Raw genomic sequence first — 24,997 nt, 5'->3', positions numbered from 1 at the left:
TGTCAGAATTAAATACTTAAATACTTGGTGTAAAACGCCGTTTACTGTATGTTTCCCATAATGGTGTAATATATCACCCACATTGGTTCAATGCCAGTATTAAATACTTAAATACTAGGTGTAAAGCGCCATGTACTGTATTCTTCCTATAGTGGTGTAATATATCACCCACATTGGTTTCATGTCAGAATAAAATACTTAAATACTAGGTGTAAAACGCCGTTGACTGTATTTTTCCCATAGTGGTGTAATATATTACACACATTGGTTCTCTGTCAGTCATTAATTCTAAATACTAGGTAAAAACGCCGTTTACTGTATTTTTCCCATAATGGTGTAATATGTTACCCACATTTGATCACTTTCCGTAATTCCCAATTGAAATAATCGGAGAATCTACTTTTACAAAGATTGAAACAATACAAGATATAGAAACGTGTTGTGCTGTTATAAGGTAAAATAAGATTTAGATTGAGAAATCACTTGTGATATTGGGGTTTCGTTAGGGGCCGCACATTCGTCTCGTTTCATATGGTTTCGTTGTGATATTGTGTTATCGTAATAAGCGTACTTTTTCTGCATTTTTGCTACATTGTAATAAGTATTTAAACAAGTGTTCGTATGTGATCTTTTTAAAATTAAAAGTATCACGTGATTGGTATATTCCAGTAACTGGACCATATATATAAATGTATTATACAGAGATGTAACCTTAAAGCGATAAAGATATGCCAAATAGATTCCATGTTTTAAAACCATTAGAATACAAACTTCATTTACAGCCCATGAAATTGCAGAAAGGCAATCATTAAGTACTAGGTTTACTTCTCGACGCTCATAAAAAACAATGCGGAAGAATGTGGAATCAAACTTCCTTAGTTTTTCCCATCTTTTTAGTAATTACTTTTTATGACTTGGGTACAAACTAATTTCAGTTTTATGTTGATTGCAGCTTGGCCATTTATTAATATAGGTTACATTCAGAGTCAGTTAGTAGATATTACGTAAAATCTTATTGGTTAAAAAACGGCTCGCTCGCTACGCTCGCTCCGCGCCTTCTTAATCAACAATATTTAACTGAAAGCTGCACTCTTATAGATTGATCGTTTGACTTTTTTTGTCTTAGAATGAGCCAATTATGCATAAATGTCTGACAACTAGTGGTATAAGACTGCTGGCAAAAGAGCAGATCGCAGTTTTCATACTTACGTTCGATAATTAATGTTTTATGGCTAAACGCGTTACTGACGCTTGAAGAAAATGAAAATTTCGGCAGTTTTTCAAACAACTGAGACCGGTTCTGTTTTGAGTTATCTTATAGGACTGATTTATACGCATTTATGTGAAACTTAAAAAAGGTTAAAACTGTCAATCTGAGAGAGTGCAGCCTAAGTATCTACTGACCCTGGTATGTTTAGGTTTTTGACATACATGGAAACAGTTATGTAAGACCTAATAGAAAACGGCCACTTTGTATGTGAGTTTTATAACATCAAATTTTACGAGCTATACGTCTATCAGATCCCCTGCCCCCAATCCCCCTTATCCATTTAGGTTTAGGTTTAGGGACAGTGAATTTTCGCTTGGTCACGTGCCAAAAAGGTTGAAACTGTTTCTGATAGTCAAAATATCTCTTTTTCGGGTAATGGGTTTTCACCATTGTAGATAAAAGTGAGGTATAATAATTATATATTGTACTTCTCTTTACTTAGTGAGATCATTTGCTATTATCATGAATTGTGTAACTACACCGTATAGCAGGATGAAGCTCAGCCCACTCATTTTGGTATACCTTTTGTTGTATTCTCATTTTAAAGGGACTAGACACCGGGTGATACAATTGCAAGAAAAAAATAAGAATATAAAAACTTACATAACATTGATATCGTTGATTATAACGCATTGAATCTTAATTACTGATGTATCACATCGCTTACTACAAATGTGTTTTGCGACGTTTTTCCAATTGGAACAATTACTGGGGTTGACTACCACGTAAATTTTAGGTCATTAAAAATAGTCCCGTTTTTGTAGTTGTACTAGTAACGTTGATATACACATTGAAAATGGGAAACCACTATGGGCTATTTTAAACAAGTAAACTCAGCTTAGACAGCGACAAAATATTAATTTAATCATGTATAATGACATACTAGCTCGTATTGACAATTCTAGTCTTGTTTTTTGTGTTTGTGTTCTATGTCTTTGGCGTTTACCCAGTGCCATTAAACCGGGTCTATGTTTAAACTTTTGGCTACCTATCTTGTTTCTGTAGTTTTTCACGTAAGTATTGAGGAAAAACTGTATTTGCCGATTTTGGTTCCATCTTGTGTCTAGTCCCTTTAAAGAATTTCGAGACTTTTATATGAGGATATATAATAATGGTATAACATAGTTTTCTTTGCAGAATCAACTTTAACTAGTTATTTTAGCTCAATGATATAAGATACTTAAGTATGTAATTCTTACGATTTTTTTATACATATCTATCCTTAGTGGGCCAGTGGTAAAGAAGTCGCCTGGCAAACGGAGGTCCCGGAATCGAGTCCGGAAACCATTCTAAAGTTGTTTTTATTTCTGTTTGGCCTACTCTCTGTTTATTCATTAAGAATTTATTTTATGTCTAGTGATTATACGTTTTGTACTTGTAAATGTGTTTAAAGATTTCCAAATGTATTAAATATTTGATGACTTCAGTTCCCCCAGCTTACGGGCCTTTACATGACGTAAGCGTTTTGCTGACGTCATGTGTTTGTTTATCGATACTGACGTTTGAGTTCAAATTTTATTTTACAGCGAATGGAACAATATATTTCAACACTATATTATTCCTCTTGTTGGCACGATGTTACGCGAAAGTGTGTCCTTAGTGTATGATCCATAACCACCACCCCACTCTCCTCGTCCAAGTTTACTTTTCCATTCTATGTATGAGAAAAAAGTATTAGAATACGCCTAAAATGCACCATTTCGGACTAGAAATTGTACTAATTTTCTTGGGGCGTACAAACGCCCTGCCAACACTTTAAACCAAATTAATAATTTCGATTCTTACGGAGGGACGCAAATCAAAGGTAGAATCCTTGTTCCGCCCCTGGAAGAGTCAGTGGTAGAGTGCCTACAATGTTACAAGTGGACAAATTAAGATTTTCTTTCCCAGAAAATTCATGATAATGACGCCAGTTTTGACAAATCTGTTCTGGCCTTGTGACAATAAAGAATCAGTTTCCCATATTTCCCATATACCATTTCTAAATAGTCCATGGGGCCATCATTAGATGACAAAAACATCTAAAAGTTCAATATTGTTGAGCTTTTACGAGTGGGGAACTAACGGACTCGATTTTAAGGCACACAAAATAGATGTTAACTGCACCAGCTTTTCGGAAATTGTAAGCAAAGCATCTGTCGTTTTTGGTTTTTTTTGTACCGATCGCTTTGATTTTTCACCGTAAAGCTCGAAACAAATCAATCATAACGATAGGCATGTCAAGCGTAAATGATTATAAGTATATTCCATGACCAATTATAGGTTCATCTTAACCCAGCCGTAATCACCAGAACATAAATTGAAAACTTTTATTATAATTATTTTAGTATTTTATAAATTGCAGAAAAATATACAATTAAATTTAAAAAAATAATATTGTAGTCGGGAGCGAACCCACGCCGGTACAGTAAAAAACAGATAGAAAACGTTACCAAATGTAAAAATAATATATAAAAGGGATGATTGCGTTCGTCAGATCACTTTTTAAAACTAAACGAGGACGTTGTATCTTTATTTTCATTTCCTCTTACTTTTTTAGCCAGAATCAGAAAAAAACAAAATAAAATTTGGAACGCCTTAGCTGTAGAAAAACATTCCTCATCGCTGTTCTCCATTAAGAAAATAAATTGTGCGGTAATTCGGAAAAAGTGTATTATAAAAATATGTATATATATTCAAGTTTTATTTCACTCATTATTTGCAGAGATTGTGCAATTAGGTATAATAGATAGTTCCTTGGGCTCAATATTGGCACAAGCTTCTGCAAATATTCTGAAAATTATCACAATAGCAAATTATTATTGAACGGCTGAAAAAGAATACTTGTCATAAAATGAGATGAGATTTCAGTCGTTAATGCTGAGTTTTCATCAATTTTGCACAAAAATATTTCGTAGCTGATGATGTTTGCAAAACAGAGAGTCATCAATAAAAGAGGCTCTTAAATTTGAAACCAATCAGAATCCTATTGCTAAGTGCAATGTTCTGGTGGAAACGGATAATTCACTGTTCGAATGCACACTAAACTGGATTTGCCTTGTTAGGAGATTTCTAGAAAGGTAAGAAAATTGTTTCTTATAAAAAAAACTTCACTAATTTTTGGGAGCTATTCTTATTAAATTAAAGTACAGATTAAATATTCAGCTTATAATCTTGTGGTCATACATCATTGACTTCATTCACTCTATTGGTAAGTTGTTATAAACAAGTAATCCGATTAGCTACATCGGTCTAAGATCAAATAAAGACTATTCTAGCCCGCCGGATAGGCATTTCCGGTGAATTTAGCCGTGCTGGAAAACTCCATCTGCCATCCCCCCATGCCAGATAAGTCACGCGCTGTGACGTAATAATTTCAATTTCTTTTATAATACACTTTATGTAATCATAATTAATAGATGAGTTCCATTAATATTAACTTTACAAAAATAAATTTCAAAAAAACAAAACAAAATAACCTTTAAAAGACGTGATGTCGAAGGAACTTATTGACGTATGCAGTGAATACAAATTACTGCGCGTCATGACGTCAGTAAACATCATCGCAAAAATCCGACCCCCGGGCACGCTGCGTAGCCGGTAACTCGGCAAGCCTCGTTACCTGGCAACGCAGGTACCCTCGGGTTGGATTTTTCTATCCGGAACGATAACACATGACAGATATTATTAATATTGAATACCAGCCAAGTATTCAAATTTAATTATATTAAATTAATTTAACGTCGTATACTCTTAAAAAAAGATGTTTATCTGCGGTTCAAATTTTGCTAAATACCACACGTCTGGATAAACTTATCATATTTAAAATTAAGCAAATAAATTACTGTAACATAAGCAATAATGGATGTTTGATTCATAACCGCCAAACATGACGTACTAGATGTTTGTATACAAAAGAAAGTAGCTTCAGTCATACGTGACGTCATCATACAATTTTGACGTCGACAATTCATGCGTAGCAACGCTTCACTACAGACAACGTCGTTTGTTTGAGCAGACAAATATATTTTGTCTCGACAGAAATCTTATTGTTTTTTCTCACAAATGGTTATAATAGATGGGTAATAGTTTTAGTCAACCAAACATTAACGGACGGGGCGTAAAGAATTTTCTGCGCAGGAAATTCGCTGCAATTTCCTGTTGGCGAAGTGTCCCGCTGGATGTTGAGCAACCCTCCTCGATCCAAAGGTTCAAACCAGGTAATGTTGTGTTTAAATTGTTCAAAATGTATGAACTAACATCTAAGAAAATAAAATTATGTATGTGATGACCCACCCCCTCCCCCACAAAGAAACACACACACACACACGCACGCGCACACACACACGCACGCACACGCACGCGCACGCGCACGCACGCACACAAACACGCCTTGGCTATCGAGAATCAGGGCTTATTATAAGGCAGAACTCGGGTCTGATTGTCGGCACGCAATACGCTGAAAATAAACCCTTTCGTATTCAGTACGCATGCTACTTTATTTGTATTAATTTCAGGCCTTATATAAATATGCGCGTTAAAATCATATAAAAAAAAACTAAATTACACCAATAATGTACTTCTAAATAATACAAATATTGTACCTTTCGAAACAATTATCGACTGACAAGGCAATTATACAATGTTTTATATATAACACCATATACATATATCTTATTGAGAAGTGCAGTGCACAAGAACAATGCCTCTGTCTATGTTATAACTAAGAGTTATTGCCCTTTGTTCATTTTTATAAAGAATATAATTTTTTAGTAAAACTCTAAGTTTTGACTTCGTACTGCATATACAAATAGATCTTATTTTATGTATGTTTCTTTATTTTTGTTCATTATAGTGACCAAAATACAAATTGGTATCTTTTTGTTTAATTTATTGTCAATCAATGCGAACATAATAATTATAAAATAAGATAATAATGAGTTGGAGAATGACGATGGTGTTGATAATTGGTGTATCGCGTATCTTAAAATGTTTTCTATATTTCGTTTTAATAAAACAAAACATTCAACTAACTTAATTTTACTCAAATATATTTTGTTTCATTCAGTGTGTTTGACCAAGGAGCAGGAACAGCTGCTAAGAATATACTTCGAGAGAAAAGATGCCACGGTTGAAGAAGATCCACAAGCAAGGAAAGTTTACGCTGAAGATGCAACATGTTATTCACAGACAGCAAATGACAAAGAAGAATGCACCGGGTGGAATAAGAAAACCTTGGACGATGACATTGCTGACATCCCAACTGAAAAGAAACTGCGAGATGTAGCTGTACCAAATGTTGCAGAAGAAAGCGAATCAGATGAAGAGTTTTATCAATTTGTAGACGAAACCCTTAATTATGTCAGTTCTGACATTCTGGAAGAAAAAAGTCCTGAGCTTGTCGAACCTCGAAACCCAAACACTCTTATTGTAGCACCAAAAAATGCAAATGAAGAAGCATTAGACGATGTCATTGCTGATATACTTAAAGAAACCGCTGACACGAAAGGGGTTAAAAGTGACGAGACACCACATGTTACACAATACAACGCATTTAAGAAAAATGAATGTACCATTGCTAATGAAAATAAGGCAAACTTGGATGAGGTCATTGCTGACATTCTTGATGAGAGTTATGAGACGAAAACAGTTCACAGCGAAGTCACAATGCGTACTGTGCACGACAAAGCATACAGAGGTATTATAAAAAAAGCCATCACTATAAAGGATACAACACGCACTGTAAACACTAAGCCAGATAGAGAGGTTTGTAGTGGTGTGGAAGAGAGGATTGAAAACTTAGATGACGTTATAGCTGATATATTGGATGAAACTTCTGACGATTTAGTAGTTCAAAAAGAGTCGTTTACTACACATCTCAAGACAAAAGTTGACAGAGAGCTCCGTCAGACGTTTGACAAAGATATGATGAACACCGAGGGTACAAGTATGCGTGGAGAAATGTCTGGAGATGCTAAAAACGTCCACGAGATAAAAGTAAAAGATGTGAATGTCAAAGAAAACATAAAAGGTGTTGAAGCGGAAGTAAACAAAGACCAGTGTGATTCAGAAAACACAAAGGGGGCAAGTGTTTGGGAACAGAATGCAATGAGATTAATTAAACTCAGGAGTGAAGCACAGTCCAAGAGTTCTGCCTCAGAGGTTGTTCAGACAGGCTGTAGGAAGGATGGGCAAAAGGAAGTTGAACATTTTAGCAGGACCATGACTAAGACCAAGAGAGGCCTGTCTACGTTGGAGCTTCTGAAAAAGGCAAAGGTAAGCACGTTGAACTGCTTTAAAACAAAATTTATACATTTTTATGTTTCCTCTTTGTTTTTAAATGTTACATTTTATTACAGGTTGAAATAAAAAAATCAAACATTATTTTAATGTTATCATAGATGCAGCCATATCCTGAAAAGGGTATCCGTTGGCCATCTGTGACTGACGGTCTGAGCCGAGAAACCCTGGCATATTACGTGGAGAACTTCCTGTGCAGCCAGTTGTTCAAGACACGCGTCGCCCGAAAGGTTCCCGGAAATTCAACTTGGATGTACGGACTGTCGCAATTCCAGAGATGGGTCATTGAGTGAGTGTATTTTTACTTGTACCATATCTTATTACGAATCTTGATGTGATTGCAGGACCTATTCATACACTGATGAATACATCATACTCAGTGTGTTAATACCACGTGATAAATTACGTCATGTATGCTACGTCGGAAGGCAACATTTTGCTTAAATTCATTACTTGTATCAAATATAACTTTTCTTTAACTACACCATTTTAAATAAAACAAAGGGCAGTCCATGCATCTTAAAGAGCCCCGCCTTCGTTTTATAACCAAAGTTTGATAAGGTGATTAGTTTCATCAAACACTTCGACAAACCTGTTTTTCAAAATAATGTTTTGACAGTGCTCCGTCAGGCGGCCGTATTGCGAAAAGGTTTGTCGAAGAGTTTTAAGAAACTAAACTCTCAATCAAACTCTGGTAAATATCGAATGCGGGGCTGTGTAAGCGGCGTAGACTGCGCTTTGTTTCATTTAAAATGTTTAAGTAATAGTGAAGTTATCTTTATTTAAAGTCTTCATTCAAAGCAAAATATTGCCTTCCGACATAGCATTTATGACGGTATACACACACTGATACGGTTGATCCGCACTTTGATACAAAACGTTCAGGTATAAAATAACAAAATCTTGGTTTGTCCCGTATACCCTCGTGCGACATACTCCGCCACTTTCAATTCACCGATAACGGAAGGTGTCAATCGTGATAATCTGAAGATGATTATTCAAATTAATGGTAGAGTGTTTTCCCTTGTTTACCGTCTTTACAAATCTCCCACAACTCCCATATAGAAACGGTAGCAAATAGGTGGAGCTTAGTCGTGCTATAAGTAGAATACAGATAATTTACAACGCTATTTACTTATACACTTATACAAATGCTTGTTATTGAACGAAGTCACACGACGCTTCTGGTTGAATAATAAAATCGAGTTTCGCGCTCGTGTATGATTATGAGGGACATGTCAAATTAGCATTCTTTTCTCATAAAACAAAAACAAAATATAGAAGGTCAAGGTCAAATTAGCATTATTTTCTCATAAAACAAATACAAAATATAGAAGGCTTGTGAAAGAGTCGTTTGTGTGTAAAATAGCATTGCCCTCGACACAACCTTCATCAAATCACGGTACGTTGGTGTGAGATAAATTAATTACCACAAGGAGTTATATAGCAGTTTATTTTAAAATAATTATTTTAGTTGAAACTAAACTATTGTATATTTCAGACACGACAACACCTTGGAACTGAATGAGCTTCTGCGGCCAATCAAAGCGCGCAAAACAAACGCCAAAGCCAAGGTCAACTGCTGGCAGGAAGTGACGTCAAAGAGGCCTAGAAATCCGGACTAGATCGACAGAAACTTTGAAAAAGTGTAGTTTTAAAATATTAGTGCTTTACAAAAATACATATCAAAGATATTTTGTATATAAATACTGAACTGTACATACATGAAATGATTCAGAAATTGTTTCTAAAATTTAGTTATTTATCATTTCTAAAAATAAATTTGAATCATCGTGTTGACTAAAGACATTATCATGTTGTTGAAATAGTGGTAACAGTGAATAAAAAGAAAAGAAAACACACTGTTGATTGTGTTGAAAACACATGAAAAAAATGCCCGATGCATGTGGTGTGTTTGATAAAGCATCCGTATTGGTCCGACCTAGCGATGGGCAAATCAAGATAGGCACACTATCGTTTGTAATAGCTACATATATACGAGTGCTGATATACGTGCGATTTCGGTCTTTAATATTTGTATATGTTTCGCTCTTATTTGTATATATGCTGAGCAAAGCAATATAGTTCTGATATCAACATTCCGTGAGATATTGAGAGTTTCAGATTGGAAAAATGCCGGTTTTGATTACATTGATATCGAAATGTATGTATCTAAGAAGTATTATCATTATGTTAATTAACGAGTTGGAATTATACACTCGGTCGGTGCCGTTTGTATATATAATGATATTATGTGTGAACATAAACGTATGCTTTAGACCGTAAGGTTGTGAATAAAACACAATTAGATCTCTCCTCTAGTTCCTGTAGTTGGATCCTGATTCTGGTTCATAATATGATGCTGGGTAGAAGCTGTGGGTGAAGTTGGATATTAACGTTCGTTTTTGGTGTGTTCTTTTAATATTGTTTGCGAATTAACTTCGGCTAAGATAAGTTGTTCGTAGGATGTTAGGTATGGTTTTAAGTAAATTTGCATTAGAAAAAAGTAAACATTTCTACGGTTTTGTTTTGTATTCCCTGAGGGGACTCCTATTTACTGACACTTAATAGGCTTACAATGAACTTAGGTTAAAATTCAACTTACGTTGTATAACAAAAATATGATAAATTTAAACCGTTCTTCCAAACCTTTTAAAGCTGCACTCTCACGGATTGAACGTTTTGATAACTTTTTTTTATTTTTTTTTATCTTGGAACGAACCAATTTTTGCGAAAATTTATGGACACCATTTATGTAAGACTGTTGACAAAAAATTAAATCGCAGATTTTTATTTTTAAAAACAAAAACATGATGTTTTATGCATTTTTCTTAAACCGTTAGTAACAGTTTAAGCCATGAAACATAAATTTTCGAACAGAAATATGAAAATCTGCGATCTGATCTTTTGTCAGCAATCTTTTATCATTTGTTTGCATATATTAAGGCAACAAAATGCTCTTTCCAAGACAAAAAAAAATAAAAAAAAAAGTTGTAAAAACGGTATATCTGTGAGAGTGCAGCTTTAAAACAAGTTGTATCAAAAATTGCACGTTGGTGCATAGAGAACGACTGTTGATGTGTTCATGTTGGACGGGTAAAAAAGGTTTCAAGCCTACTGTTAATTTGTAATTTCTGATCTTCATCATTATAGGACCAAGAGTACTTGAACCTTTTAATGAAGCTCTAAATTAGGCCACAATTAAAGAATAATTTGTATGGCACATTTCGATAAGAATAAGAAATATATGGATACTGTAATGTATCGAAGAATCAGACAATCAGCAAGAAAAAATATTTTCAAATGATACCAAAAGTTCATTGGATCACCATGCATCACCATTTCACACCATGGTGAATGGAACTATTAGAAAACTGACATATTTAAAGGTCGAATCCCTTTGGTTGTGAAACTGCAGTTCGTAACAATTAAGCGTGGTACTAATTGGAAGCTGATTGGCGATCTCATTGGCTTTAATAATACGTATGTTGTTTTGTTTTGTTTAAATATGTTAACCTCTTTGAAACGTATTTTGTTTATTTGTTCTTGGAAATGCATGAGCTGCTTGACTGTTGAAGTAAAACATTTATTTACAGATGTATTGAATGTGTTCAAGTTGGAAAAGTATTGTGTTCTGTTTCAAATGAAACTTCAGTGTCATTGATACAACTTTGGATTATGTTTACAATTGTACGTTACATTTCCTTATTCCCTAAGACCGAATTACGGTTAAGTAGTTCGACATTTACCATTTCCACTATTAACATAAAATGGTTATTATACGACTAAACGCTGATAAACGAAGACATTAGCGTTCCCGTCCCATGTTTAAGGGACTAGACACCAGATGATACAACTGCAAGAAAAAAAGAGATAATAAAAACTTACATAAAATTGATATCATTTGGTACAACGCACTGAATCTTCGTTACTGATGTATCACATCGCTTACGACACATGCATTTTTCGCAGCTTTTGCGTATTTTTCCTATTTGAAAATTAACTGGGTTTGTCTACGTAAATCATAGTTTATCTAAAAACAACGTCGGTATATATATATATATATATATATACGTGTACTAATCCCATGACTTTCCCATGCTACATTCACACACTATAAACTGGGAAACCATTTTGCACTATTTTTAAGACAGCGACACAATATTATCTTACTCATGTGAAGTGGTGTATTATAGGCCTCATGTTAGCTCGCATTGACCATTCCTGTCTTGGTTTGAGAAAATATTGTATTTGCCGATCTTGGAACCATCTGGTGTCTAGTCCCTTTAATAGTCTGGCAATCAGTAAGGTTCGACAAATATATTCATTGCCGCCCTACTACATCAGAGGGACTATTTATTGATTGAAGCAATTGTTCCATTGTTTTGTCTTTAAAATGAACTTATGTCATTTATTCCTAGATAGAGCTAAAATATTGAATCCGGTTTGGATACAGTGCCAAATGATATCTTCAAAACATCTCAGACTACCTTAAGTTACACTCAACAACTCCAAGTCAGTTTCATTAAGAACATTTCGCAAACATGACAAGCCGATGAATCAAATTGCAATTAACAAGTCACCGCAAGACTAGAGAAATGAAACTTTATCCAATAGTCAGAGCTGTGGAACCACTTTAGAAGTCATTCATCGCAGGTTTCGCGGCATTTTGGGTACAAAATTACTCCTTTTGCGAATATCCCTCAAACCGGTGAAAGTAAAATCCCCTTTTGGTCTCAAAATTGTGTTTAAGTCAAACTTGTGGTTGTGATGGGGTCAAGCCATAATGCAGCCATTATATGGCACGGACATACCTTTATAAACTCAACATCAACAACTGACATTACGATGCACGTTGAATACTCTTTGACAGCATATATTTTTAATATCTTCTTTTAATTAGAACATACATTTTATTGAATTTGGTCCTGTTGTTATATTCTATAATAATCCATAATACAACGTGTGTGTACGTATATGCACGAAGGATCTTTTTTGACAAGTCTTCAATTTAAAAGTTGCTTGTCTGTGCAAATTTACCGAAAAACGTTGCCCATGTACCACTATGAAGTTAACTTTAACCATATTTGTTGGACTAAGTCGTTTTCAGATATTTAAGGCCAAAACAAGAAGTAAAAAGCATTATGGCTAATATGCCATTTAACATTGCTATTGTTTGTGGCCATGTATTTTGCATGCTATCGTTCACATGGGTTTATGGTCTTCTGGTAAATAAATGTTCTGTTCTATTCTGTTTTGTTCTACATTACTGTTCCGATTTATAATATTTTGATGAGTCTGTCAATAAATACATGGCGGGCTAGCCTGATAATAAATGTTAACAATTACATTGATGGTTTAAAGGAAGAAAAATATATTTCCACGTACGCAGACATCTGAACATAATTATAAAACTTTATTTTGTTTATGTTTTTCTCTCATGAGGATTCTGTTTCTATTTAGGCTGTAAGGACGATGGCGCGTATCTAAAGCAATGTCTACTCGGATGAACTCGGAATCTTTCATCGACGATTGCCGAGAAGTATCGACAACCTTGATGGTCACATGACACTATGGCAACGAACCTAAGACACTTGTCAGCAGCCTTGGAGGCTTCCTCGGTTCGTAAAGAATAAATTCAAAGATTTTCTAGTTGCAACCAACATTTTACTGATTTTTTAATTGTTTTACGTAGTTTATTTACCATCTGAGTCGAAATTTCACAATTGCTGCTTATGAACTTAATAAGACAATAAAAAGTAATAAATTTGTGTACATGTATTTTAATGGATTTAAAGTTTATTGTTGAAGGTTGCCGTAGAGATCGCGTGCAGAAGGTCCCTGTCGGAAAATAGTTTGAATCGGATTGTTAATACACCAGGTAATGAATGTTTCAAGAAGATAACGATTGCGTTTTCACCATAAGTAACAAAAGCGTGTAACTTACTATTGCTTTTCCAAGCATTTGTTTCATTTTATTAATAATAATAATAATAATAATAATAATAATAATAATAATAATAATAATAATAATAATAATAAATAATAATAATAATAGTTAAAGGAATAAAATGGAATACATTTTATAGACAAAAAATGACTATTTCATAGTTTGTAAAATGCACTTTTAAACACGGAATAAAGTGTGGAAATTCATAAGAAATGTTTGAAGGCCACGATTTTGAAAAGGCGTAAGAAACACGTTTCAGCGAAAGTTTATGGTTGGATGGGTTGATTGACATTATCACGTGATGCAGCTAATTTATTGATAATGGTTAAAATAAGCTCTTATGAACAATGCGTCCTATCGGGCGTTTGTATAAAGTATCAGTTTTCTAAAAAATATTGACCACCATGAGTTCGCTCCCACAACCAGGTATTTATTGTATATTTTAATTGTATTAAAATTTTTCTGATATTTCGGTTTCAAACAGTAAAATAATTTATAATTTAAATATAAGTTTTTTCAGATATATTTCCGGGAAAACTCATTTTTTGGTGCCAAAGCATGCGCAAGTCCCTTTAATTAAAGAAGCAAAATAGAAACGTTGTCAAATGTGATTGATTGTAATAACAATAATAATGACACTGTAGTGTAAAACTTTCATCTATCAAATGATAACTTATTTCCTATTTTTTATTAACATCTTACTCCATTTTCTTTAAATCATAAAAAGGCAATTCATTAAAACAAAACCGACAGAAGGGAAATAACATGTACTGGAAAACAACACATACATCGGAGCTGTTCCAAAATGTGGTATGTGACTACGGGGAGTAGGATTTCTTATTGGTCACCAGGTGACTAAAAGCAAACTTAACACAAAAATTTAGTGCTTCAAACCTTTGCTCGATTTAGAATATTTCCCTTCTTTTTGGAAATATCAATAAGTAAATCATAATGTTTCTCAATTATTGGAGAAAAAGATTTATCCAACATTTGTTAGGGGAGATCACTGAGTAGAAGAACGCTCAACTGAATAGTGTTTTGTAGCCTAAACAAAGTTATTCCCCTTTTCCCGCCAGATGTCAGAGATGCTGACATATATCCAACTTCCGGTTTTGTTAAACAGCATCATCTTTTAAATGAATTCACAGGTAAACTGGCCTTTTCTTTTGAAAAAGCAATATTTTAACTCAGAAACGTTTGACAATAGAATAAAAGAATGCCTATACAAGATGTTCAAATGTATAGTGCGCGCATTGCTTTCCATAAATGATAAAAGTCGAAGATGAATGGATTTAAAACAGTGGACAGGATAGGGGTGGGGTTTTAACATTTATGATAGTCATTTTGCGAGAAGAAGAGCACTATGTTTGATTCATGCACATCAGCGTAGTTATGCGAGTATATGTATAATGAATAAGTGTCTTTCCTTGCTTGAAAGCAATTATTTATATTTTTACAATAAAGCAATAAAAAATATATATTCATCTTGTGACTCTACATGTAGTCTAAAACAATAGACGTGTAATACAGGATTCTTCCGATCCCTAACGTCTAAACGGGAATGTGCAAAAAACAGGGGTGTTTTAAAAAATATTGAAATTGTTTTAAGTGAAGTATTTTATGGTTGAAATTGATCATAAAGAGTTATATTCATATTTTTCCATGTAAGTGAAATGTTATTTTGCACTAAACAAGCATTCAATGCATTAAAACAAGTTGTTTACCTTTCCAATAAAACGAAAGTTGACTGACACGGACAACAATTATGCAAAGGGGAACAACTCTATACAATCGTAATAACTCGGCCTCCTCCGACAAAGCTTCGAGATACAACTTGGCCATGGCCGAAATGTTCCGAGCGATTTAAAACTGTGGCCTGAAGCCTTGCAGGTGCCCTTCATGTATATATTGTTATGTTTTTGCAGAATGAAATGAAGAAAAGCCGTCAAACTCATAATTATAAGTTGGATATTTATTTTTTGTGCACGGAACTAATATAAAATAACATTATCTGGTAATATTTCTTGTTTTTATGATATTTTATAGACGCTATATGCTTTAACCCGGAATCCTGATCGGAACAACTACCCACTTTTGATACTAAACAATTTGTATGTGAAGGATTTGCCATATCAAAAATCTAAAAAAAAATCCGTCAACATACAATTATTTGGACTAACTCAACATGATGATGAGTCTACTATTATGACTTTTATATTCATTTTAGGTCATTAGAATTTGTGAAAATATATATTGGTACGTTTGATGTTTCAAACATTGAGCTTATGATGTTATAATCCACCACAATTTTTCAATAACTAATTGAATAGTGTGAAATAAAATGGATTTTTTTATTTATGATATTTTGATGATGAGAAAACACCAAGAAAAGTGTTTTTGTATCATTCTTCAGTGAATGCTTTATATAAGATCAAATATACTCATTGGTATTAGAATCGAGCTGATTATAGTGTGTTTTTATGAAAATGAAACAATTTGATAGCCAAGGAATAGACCACATTAAGGCTGATTTAAGTCGAAATTCTGCTGATTTCCTTGTTTAAATACAAGATAAGCACTATTTTCTCATCTGAAGCGTTTCTGGGAATTTTGCGACATTTTTTCCCTGAAGCCAACCACACCAAAATGATAAAACTATGTGAGAATATGTTTGTACGAATTGCTGTAGCTGGCTTGATAAACAAAATCATCAATAAAATTCAAGGTAATTTTTTAATTCAGGATGTGGACATTGGCATAACCTTGATACCTTTTTTCAGTCAAGTGATTTAATGAAATACCTGTCCTGGAGGAAATGTCCCACAAAAATTGATACATTACTTACAATACATTTTTTTGGGGGAAAACCGATTGCTATAAATAAATATGCAAATTAGTCAAAACACATGCAGCCAGTCAATCTGACTCGTCCATGCCCCACGTTAGATAATTAGTGGATTTTATTACATTTTATTTCGTATTTTTGAAACACCAATCACAAAATCTGCATGATGCTTTTGATTATTTTAAACATTCAAGCAAAAATTATACATTTTATGAAATAACACTAACAATTGCCGTGATAAAAAATAAATGAAAGGAGAATTATGACAATTGCTGATAATAAAAATGTTTCCTGCTGAATACTGCTCTCCAATAATTATGATTTTAAGTGCAAGAAGAAGCAGAGCATTGCTGAGCATGCTCAATGACATAAGTGATATATAAAACCTGACATGGTGAAAATTGTCTTTGAATGAGCCAATTTTTGCGTATTTATCAGAAAATCAGTGATAAATAAGACTGCTGACAATAGATCAGATCACATTTTTTCATATTTACCTTTGAAAATAAATGAAAATTTAAGAAAAACGCATGAAACATCTATTTTTAACATAAAATGAAATCCTGCACACTGATTTTTTGTCCGCAGTCTTAATTTATGGTATGATATACACACACTGACACAACACCCCAAGGAAATATATTTGTTAACATTGTCAACAATAAAAGATATGGCATCTCCTTGAACATAAGTGGCTATTTTGCATGTGTTTTCATACATTGCATTATGTCTTAGGTAAAATACTTCCGGAGACTATTCTTTGGTAAGTGCTTATAAGATCATCTTGAAAGCACTCAATGGTTGTGCCTAAGTAGTTGCCTTGAAAACCCAGCAACAAGAATGGCAGAAGTGAGCCGAAATACTTAAAGATGCACTCTTACTCCCAAATAAGATTCACCACAATTAATTATATTGTTTTGATATTCAAAAAAGGGTGGATAAATGTCATAATAGACCACAGTTAATCTTTTATCATTCACCAATCATTTATTTATTTTTTTGCTCTCTGCTATTAAAATCATGATTACGGTACATTCGCTTGTTACCAGCAGTTTATATTTTCCATAAATACATTATTTAGTAAGTAGTTTTAAGGTTTATCAGTCAAAATGTATGTTTGTAATACATGTGTACATATTGATTTTTTTAATAGAGTGTCACTTTAAGTATTTTCGAGAAACAACCATACTTCAAATAAGAGTGTCACTTTAATTCTCTGCTTTCTTTCTTTCAGCAATCTATGTAGAGGACTGCTGTGTAAAAGGAGCCACATCCAGTACCATGCCTAGGTCTGGTAGTCAGTCCGAGGCACTCAACACAAGCAGCAATCATTCACGCAAGTCTTCAGGTAATCACTTAGCAGTAGTCGAAATTAACACAAGCCCGCAAATTCTGAATTTTATATAGCAGGGCTTGTTCAAAAATTTGATGCCAAGCTATAGTATATGAATTTGGGCTTGTTCATCTAAAAGTTTAATTTCAATGATTGACTTAGTGGTGCATGCCAGAATTAACATCACAAGCTTATGCACAGTTGTTTTTTTAAACCTTTTTGTGATATGGGCCAGTGCCCTTAAAATTGTGTTATAGCAATAAAATGCCTAAAATTGCGATTTCACGATAATATATTTCAAACAAGGAAACAAAGCAAAGGTCACTTTAAGATACAGAATTTGAAGAATTTTAAGAGATTAGAATTGAATTTCAACATAACTTTACTAGTTGACTGATTTAAGAGAATTTTTGTTTTTAACATTTGGATTGTGAATTTTGAGTCCAAATTTTGTGATTGTAATTTTTCACTCAAAAAGAAGCACTGAAGTACAACCCAAGTTTTTTCCATAAAGTTTGTCAACAGTTTGTTACGATCTTCACTTGCGATTGTATTGAGGGTGGGGGACTATACATGTATTCTTCACTAGCAGATTGAATGGGTTGGCAGGGGACCATTATGATCTACACTAGTAGATTCAGGGCAAAGAGTAGGGGGCAGGTCTAATGTAAAGTACAAGAGAATACATCATTTTAAAAGTTAAAAGTTAAAATACTATAATGAGCAAATTCCCGAAGGAGGTCGCCCTAATTCCCCATAACATTTTCGGAATCTGTTATTTTCAATTCCTTAAGAAGGGTTGGCTTTTTCAGCGATATTTAATCTTTTTTTCAATTTTGAAGAATTAACCCAATAATGCCACATCTTTGGAAAACAAACACCGCTAAAAAAAGCAGCAAAATCAGGAATCAATATTTAACCGGAAAAAAATAAATACTTTTTGTTCAATTAAGAAGCCGAATTCAGGCCTATGCTGATGAAGTTGAACAAGCCCTAGAGGGTGGTCACATTTTAAGATGCTACAACAAAGTGTGCCCATCCAAAATTTTGACAACATTAATACAACTCTATATCATCAATGATGTCATCTTTAAGAAATAATGTTGCTATATATTATTTATATATATTACTAGTGTAATAACTCATGTCACATAAATAAATAGCATTATTTAAGTATAAGCTTTATATACATGTCTAGCAGTGTTTTCTGTATTAAGCGACTTAAAGCTGCACTCACTCAGATTTACCGTTTTTCCAACTTTTTTGTCTTGGAATTAGCAAATTTTTGCGTAAATATCTGCAAACCAGTGATGAAAGACTGTTGACAAAGATCAGATCGCAAATTTTTATATTTCCATTCCAAATTTAATGTTTTATGGCTTAAACCGTTACTACTAACGATTTAAGAAAAAATGCATAAAACATCAATTTTGGAGTGGAAATATGAACATCAGTGATCTGTTCTTTTGTCATCAGTCTTTTATCACTGGTTTTTAAGATATTTACGCAAAAAACTGCTTGTTCCAAGACAAAAAATAAAAAAGTTGTCAACACGTTCAATCTGTGAGAGTGCAGCTTTAAAAAATCAAATGGTTATTTATGATATGATTAGAAATATCACATTCATGGTCTCTCAATGCAAAATTTATTGAACCTATGCAAAAAAAATGTTAAAAACTCGTTGAGGCTTAGAAAACACAGCTTGTTTTTTATCACTTACGAATTTTGTTTAAGGTTACCCATCCATCATAAGTATGAAAAGATGAGTTAGGTCATTTAAGGTCAGTTATCCATTCTTAAGATGCAAAGATCTGATAGTGCATTTTATTATTATAATAAATGTATATCAATTTTATTTCTATCTTTAATTCATATTGATTAACTTTTATATTATTTTTACATAGATTATATTGAAGGGTTCATCACATTTGTTCTTGCGTTTATGCTGTATGAACGCAGAAGGGTGCGTGAGCAAATTCCATGAAGTGTGCTAGTGCTTTTTGGTTATTTGCTTGCTTGCCCTACTGCGTTCGTACAGCATAATCCCAAGAAAAAATGTAATCAAAACTTATATTTACATTTTAAATGATCATTTTTTTACGATTAAAAATTAGCAGTATCTTCTGCAATTAAGTATTTGTTCTTCATGAAATGTAACCAACAGCATACATGTATGTTTGTAGAAAAGAATAGGTGATTTTTGTAATGTTGTATATCATTGGATAATTGACTTTGCGCTAATCCAATCGGAACGCAATATTGAAACAAGCAATAATGTCATAAATCCTTGCCTGTTACACTATATAAACGTCAAGTTTCATCTTTGCAACGGACTAAGCGAATGTAAATACTAAATGATAATTAAAGGGAGGTAATTGAACAAAACTTACTAAGATTATATAGCATTTTTTTATATTTTTTTCTGAAGTAAAATCATTTTTATTTAAATAAAGCTCTCGATGAAAAAATTGAAAATATTCAAACTTAAAAATGCACTCATATTCCCAAAGAAATTTACCACAAATGTTTAAATATACCGAAAAGGATGAATAAATGTCGAAAACAATGGTTCTTATGAAGAATACTGAGTTTAAACTGAAAGGAAAGGTGGAGAAAACATGGTATTTCTACCTTATGAGACAATAGTTGATCACACTTAATCTTTTAGGACCCACCAGTCATTTAACATGTTTGCATTTTCAGCTATTAAATACATGGTTACAATCTTTTTATTAGTAATTAATATTTTCCATAAATGCATTATTAAAGTGATAATTTTATTTAAAATCAATACATACACATGTATAACAAACATCAGTCTTGAGTGATAAACCTTAAACTACTTACTAAATAATGCATTTATTGAAAATATTAATTACTGATAACAGGATTGTAACCGTGTTTTTAATAGCAGAAAGCGCTAAAATAATAAATGATAGGTGAATGCTAAAAGATTTTCTGTGGTCTACTATAGTTTCATAAGGTAGAAATACCGTGTTTTATGCGCATTTAATCTTTCAAATTAAACTTGGTAACCTTTATAAGAACCATTTTTTTGGATGTTTATTCATCCTTTTTGGATTATTAAAACATTATTAATTGTGGCAATTCTTATTTGTGAGCAAGAGTGCATCTTTAAATAGTAGTTAAAGGTTTATCACTCAAAACCTTTTTGTTATACATGTGTATGAATTGATTTTGAATAGGAGTGTCACTTAAACTTTTGAAAATTTAAAATGAAACTTTTCCCGTAGCAGTTTTTTTGTATTAATGATGGATGAATTACCTTAATAAATTCTGCATTGAATGACCACTCATGTCATATTTCTCTATGTAAAACATGTTCCACATACAGTCTATTGATGATAAGTGGTTCTTGCCTTCCTTGTTAAATTGTTAATAACATATATTTGTGTAAAAAGATCTACTGAGTTATTCTTGGTGACAGCTGGAAATTATATAGTCGGAATCTTAAGTGTGAGGACTTTGTCTGTATTATTAAATAATTTTCTCCTAGTAATTGTCCTTGTTTTTCTTTAAGGAAGTCATGATAATTAGTGAATTACTCTTGCGCTGTTACACAAACAGGATATTAATGTTTATTGCTTTATTAGTTTCTTTCCGTTTGCAGCATTTTACATTTAATAGTACATTTTTCATAATTTAGCAAAAGAGAAACATTATACACAACTCTGATGACATACAAAGCCTTTATCACAAAATGATGGATTTTTTCAGGATATGTTATGAAATGTAAGGAAATTATTTAATATTTGTGATGAAGAATTGACCTAGAAATAGTTATCTTGATGTTAAAACGAGTATGTTCTGCGTTAAATAGGCCTTCGACAATGAAGCGCACACTTTCCTTTAAAAGGCATAAATCAGGTAAGAAGATTTATAATTCACCCATGTTAAACAGAATTAATAGGCGGTGCTGATATTCTACTGTTTGCAAAATTTATGATGTACAAAGCATACATGTCAATCAGTTAATAGAATCCTGTTCACCAAATTTGATTGCAATCAAGACAAATTTGTACTGCCTAGAAAGCGATTTTAAATTTTAATTTTTCGGCACTTCAAAGATATTCATTTGTGACCATGCCATCAGTGTAATTTAAAGCTACAAATTTATAAGTTGGTTGATGAAAAACCATTTCAAACTGACCATGTTTGGATGCTTTGGCGGGGTATGAGCAAGATTCTTTAGCCATTAGTTCCTGATTATATGTCAAAGTGTAAGCAAAATCGCAGTCAGTTTCCATTGATGCAGAAAAAAAATTCAAAAGCTTATAAATGTTGCACTTGACATGAAGTTTAAGGCCTGGTTGTTCAAAACTCTCGTTATTAAACGTTAACTATCATCATTGAATGTTACGCTGTCAACGTTAAAATTAACGTTGACGAAAATGAGTTGTCCAAACTTAACACTTACGCTGACAGCGATGAAGTAGGCGTTAACTTAACGACTCTTCGAACGTTGGTTTGGACCAACGTTAGCATTGACATTAAAAAAATTTTGACGTTAAAAATGGCCGCAATAATAGGAGCAATGGTCAACAATGCAGAAAAGAACAGATTTATATAAATTTTACCATCAACATGGACATTGGTGAAATAGAAATGTGTAGGTGGTATAGATTTGGACCAAATGGTATTGAACTTATTACACAACTGATTGGAAATGAGCTGGAGCAGAATTAACCAGTCGATCAAGAGCCCTGACAGTTCGGGAACAAGTTTTCCTTGCCCTGAGATACTATGCTTCTGGCTCAATTTTTGAACAACCGGCCCTAAGTGTCAGATTGACGCTCACTATAAAAAGCCATGTTAATTCAATGCTTTAAATACTTGAAATACTCAGTTCATTTGCAAACAGTAGTATTACCCATGCAAATCTTTATGTACCACCATGAACACTACTACACGGGTGCGAAACAGTGGCTCCAGCTGCTCTTTTAGTAGCTTTATATATATATATATATATATATATATAAGGGCAGACATCATTATAAATAAGTAAGTATGACTCGTTATTTCACGATTATGAGGACTTATTTCAGAAAACAGTGTGTTTACAAAATAATCAAAATACGTGCTAAGATTAAACATATTTATATGGCACTGCATTCCCCGATTTCTCATATAAGACCTCATAATCATGATACCTGAAAGGTAAAATCATGAGTCACACTTACTTTTTATAATGTCAATTGCTGCTTTTTATATACAGCTCCTATAAGAGCTGAGGCCACTGTTTCACATGCGTGTACTAGTCATAGATGCTAAATTTGTGAATTAATGCATAAGAAAACCTCTGCATTGTTTACTATGATGTAATGACATGCTTAATATATAGATAAGAGTACTATTGAATATGGCTACAACCATGCAGATTAAGTGTTATGTTTGGCTAAAACAAGTAAAAGCTTCTATTAGCATGTATATTCAAATGAATGTCAAATGCAATTACCATAAGACTTTGTTGGAATGGACCATGTGAATTACCATAAGCATAATAGATGGCTTGAAAAAAACACAATGATTATTATACTGTGTATAAGACGCTAGCATAGATAGTAGGCAGGCAAGGTTAGAGGTCAAAGGTTTAAATGTTCATGCTGTACCATGAACATGCTGTACCATGAACATGCATTATAATTTTTTCAAAAAGAACACCAGGTTCAACATGATGTGATGGTGTGTTTCTCACATGACCAAGGTCTGAACCTCAGAGATTAAAGTTAGAGGTCGAAAGTTGAAATAATCCTTGTCTGGGCTTTATCTTGACCATGCATAATAGGATTATAAAAAAAAACTTACCATGACGGTTTAATGTGATGAGGTAGTGTGTTGCATACAAGACTAAGGTCTGTACCTTACAGGTCAAGGTCAAATTTTGAGGTCAAAGGTTGAAATTATCTTTTTCTGGGCTCTTCCTGGACCATGCATTATAAGACTTTAAAAATACTTGCCATGAAAGTTCACCATGATGTGGCAAGGTGTAAGGCACAAGACCCAGGTCTGTACCTCGAAGTTCAAGTTCATACCTAACTGTCAAAATGAGTAATGTTAACAGGGTTTTTTAATTGAATTCAGGGGGCTTGAATATACTCATGTTTATTAGCATAACATTAACATTAGCATAACATTAAGCTTGAATAAACCATGTATAATTTCTATTAGCATAAGACTCAGGCCTTGAATAAGCCCATGTTTACTGCTATTAGCATATCATTAGGCTTGAATAAACCATGTATAATTTCTATTAGCATAAGACTGGCCTTGAATAAGCCCATGTTTACTGCTATTAGCATAACATTAAGCTTGAATAAACCATGTATAATTTCCATTAGCATAAGACTGGCCTTGAATAAGCCCATGTTTACTGCTATTAGCATAAGATATAGGTTTGAATAAACCATGTATAATTTTCATTAGCATAAGACTGGCCTTGAATAAACCCATGTTTACTGCTATTAGCATAAGATATAGGTTTGAATAAACCATGTATAATTTTCATTAGCATAAGACTGGCCTTGAATAAACCCATGTTTACTGCTATTAGCATAAGATATAGGTTTGAATAAACACATTTTTACTGCAAATTGCATAAGACTAGGTTTGAAGAAACCTTGTATTACTTCCATTAGCATAAGACTGGGTTCTAATAAAACATATATACTGCCCTTAGCATCAACTGGGCTGGAATAATGCATGTAATTAACCTGCCATAAGCATCAACAGGGCTGGAATGAGCTATGTATACTGCCATAAGCATATCACTGGGCTGCAATAACCTACATTTATTGCCATTAGCATATATATGACTGGCTGCAATTACCAATATAAATTAACTGCCATTAGCATATGACTGCATGGGCTGGAATACACTATGTATACTGCCATTAGCATAAAACTGGGTTGGGATTATTAACTCCATGCATATTGCCTTTCAGCATAGGTTTGAGCTGGAATAAACTGATGTTTGCTGACATATTTGCATAATACCATGATAGAATTTTGACTTTGATCAAAACAAAAAAATGCAAATTATTTTGATTCAGATAAAAAGGTTTAAGTTTCCTGCGGAGTTTGTGGCCACATAGCTTAATAATTAATAGGCTTTTTTTATCTGTACCTATTATATTTTAAAAATCATATGCTTTTTTGTTTTCATCACAAAAGTCAAATGTGTTGAACATGATAATGCATTAAAGGGACTCGCTCATTTCTTTTTACCAAAAAAATAGTTTTACTGGTTATGCACCTGAGAACACTTAAATTTTATCATTATTTTACTCTATGATATCAAAA

The 24,997-nt window shown here is 33.2% G+C and overlaps 1 protein-coding gene across 5 annotated transcripts in view; it reads left to right on the top strand.

The window, feature by feature from the left end:
• The first annotated feature begins 13,140 nt into the window (after nt 1–13,140).
• Nucleotides 13,141–24,997, top strand: part of LOC128230092 (oxysterol-binding protein-related protein 8-like) — a 118,632-nt gene continuing 106,775 nt past the window's right edge. The window contains exons 1-3 of one of the 5 annotated variants that reach the window (XM_052942098.1): nt 13,141–13,170; nt 13,361–13,430; nt 17,579–17,692. In XM_052942098.1, coding sequence (XP_052798058.1) covers nt 17,626–17,692 — 67 coding nt within the window. In that variant the 5' untranslated portion in view covers nt 13,141–13,170; nt 13,361–13,430; nt 17,579–17,625. Of the gene's footprint in view, nt 13,171–13,360; nt 13,431–14,576; nt 14,648–17,578; nt 17,693–21,361; nt 21,431–21,518; nt 21,566–24,997 lie in introns of those variants that run through there. The other 4 variants (XM_052942100.1, XM_052942096.1, XM_052942104.1 and 1 more) reach the window with 4 other exon arrangements.

Source organism: Mya arenaria, chromosome 4 (assembly GCF_026914265.1).
Source record: "Mya arenaria isolate MELC-2E11 chromosome 4, ASM2691426v1".
Taxonomy (NCBI): Eukaryota; Metazoa; Mollusca; class Bivalvia; order Myida; family Myidae; genus Mya; species Mya arenaria.
The sequence above is the reverse complement of the archived record's forward strand: the minus strand, read 5'-3'. Positions and strand labels throughout refer to the sequence as shown.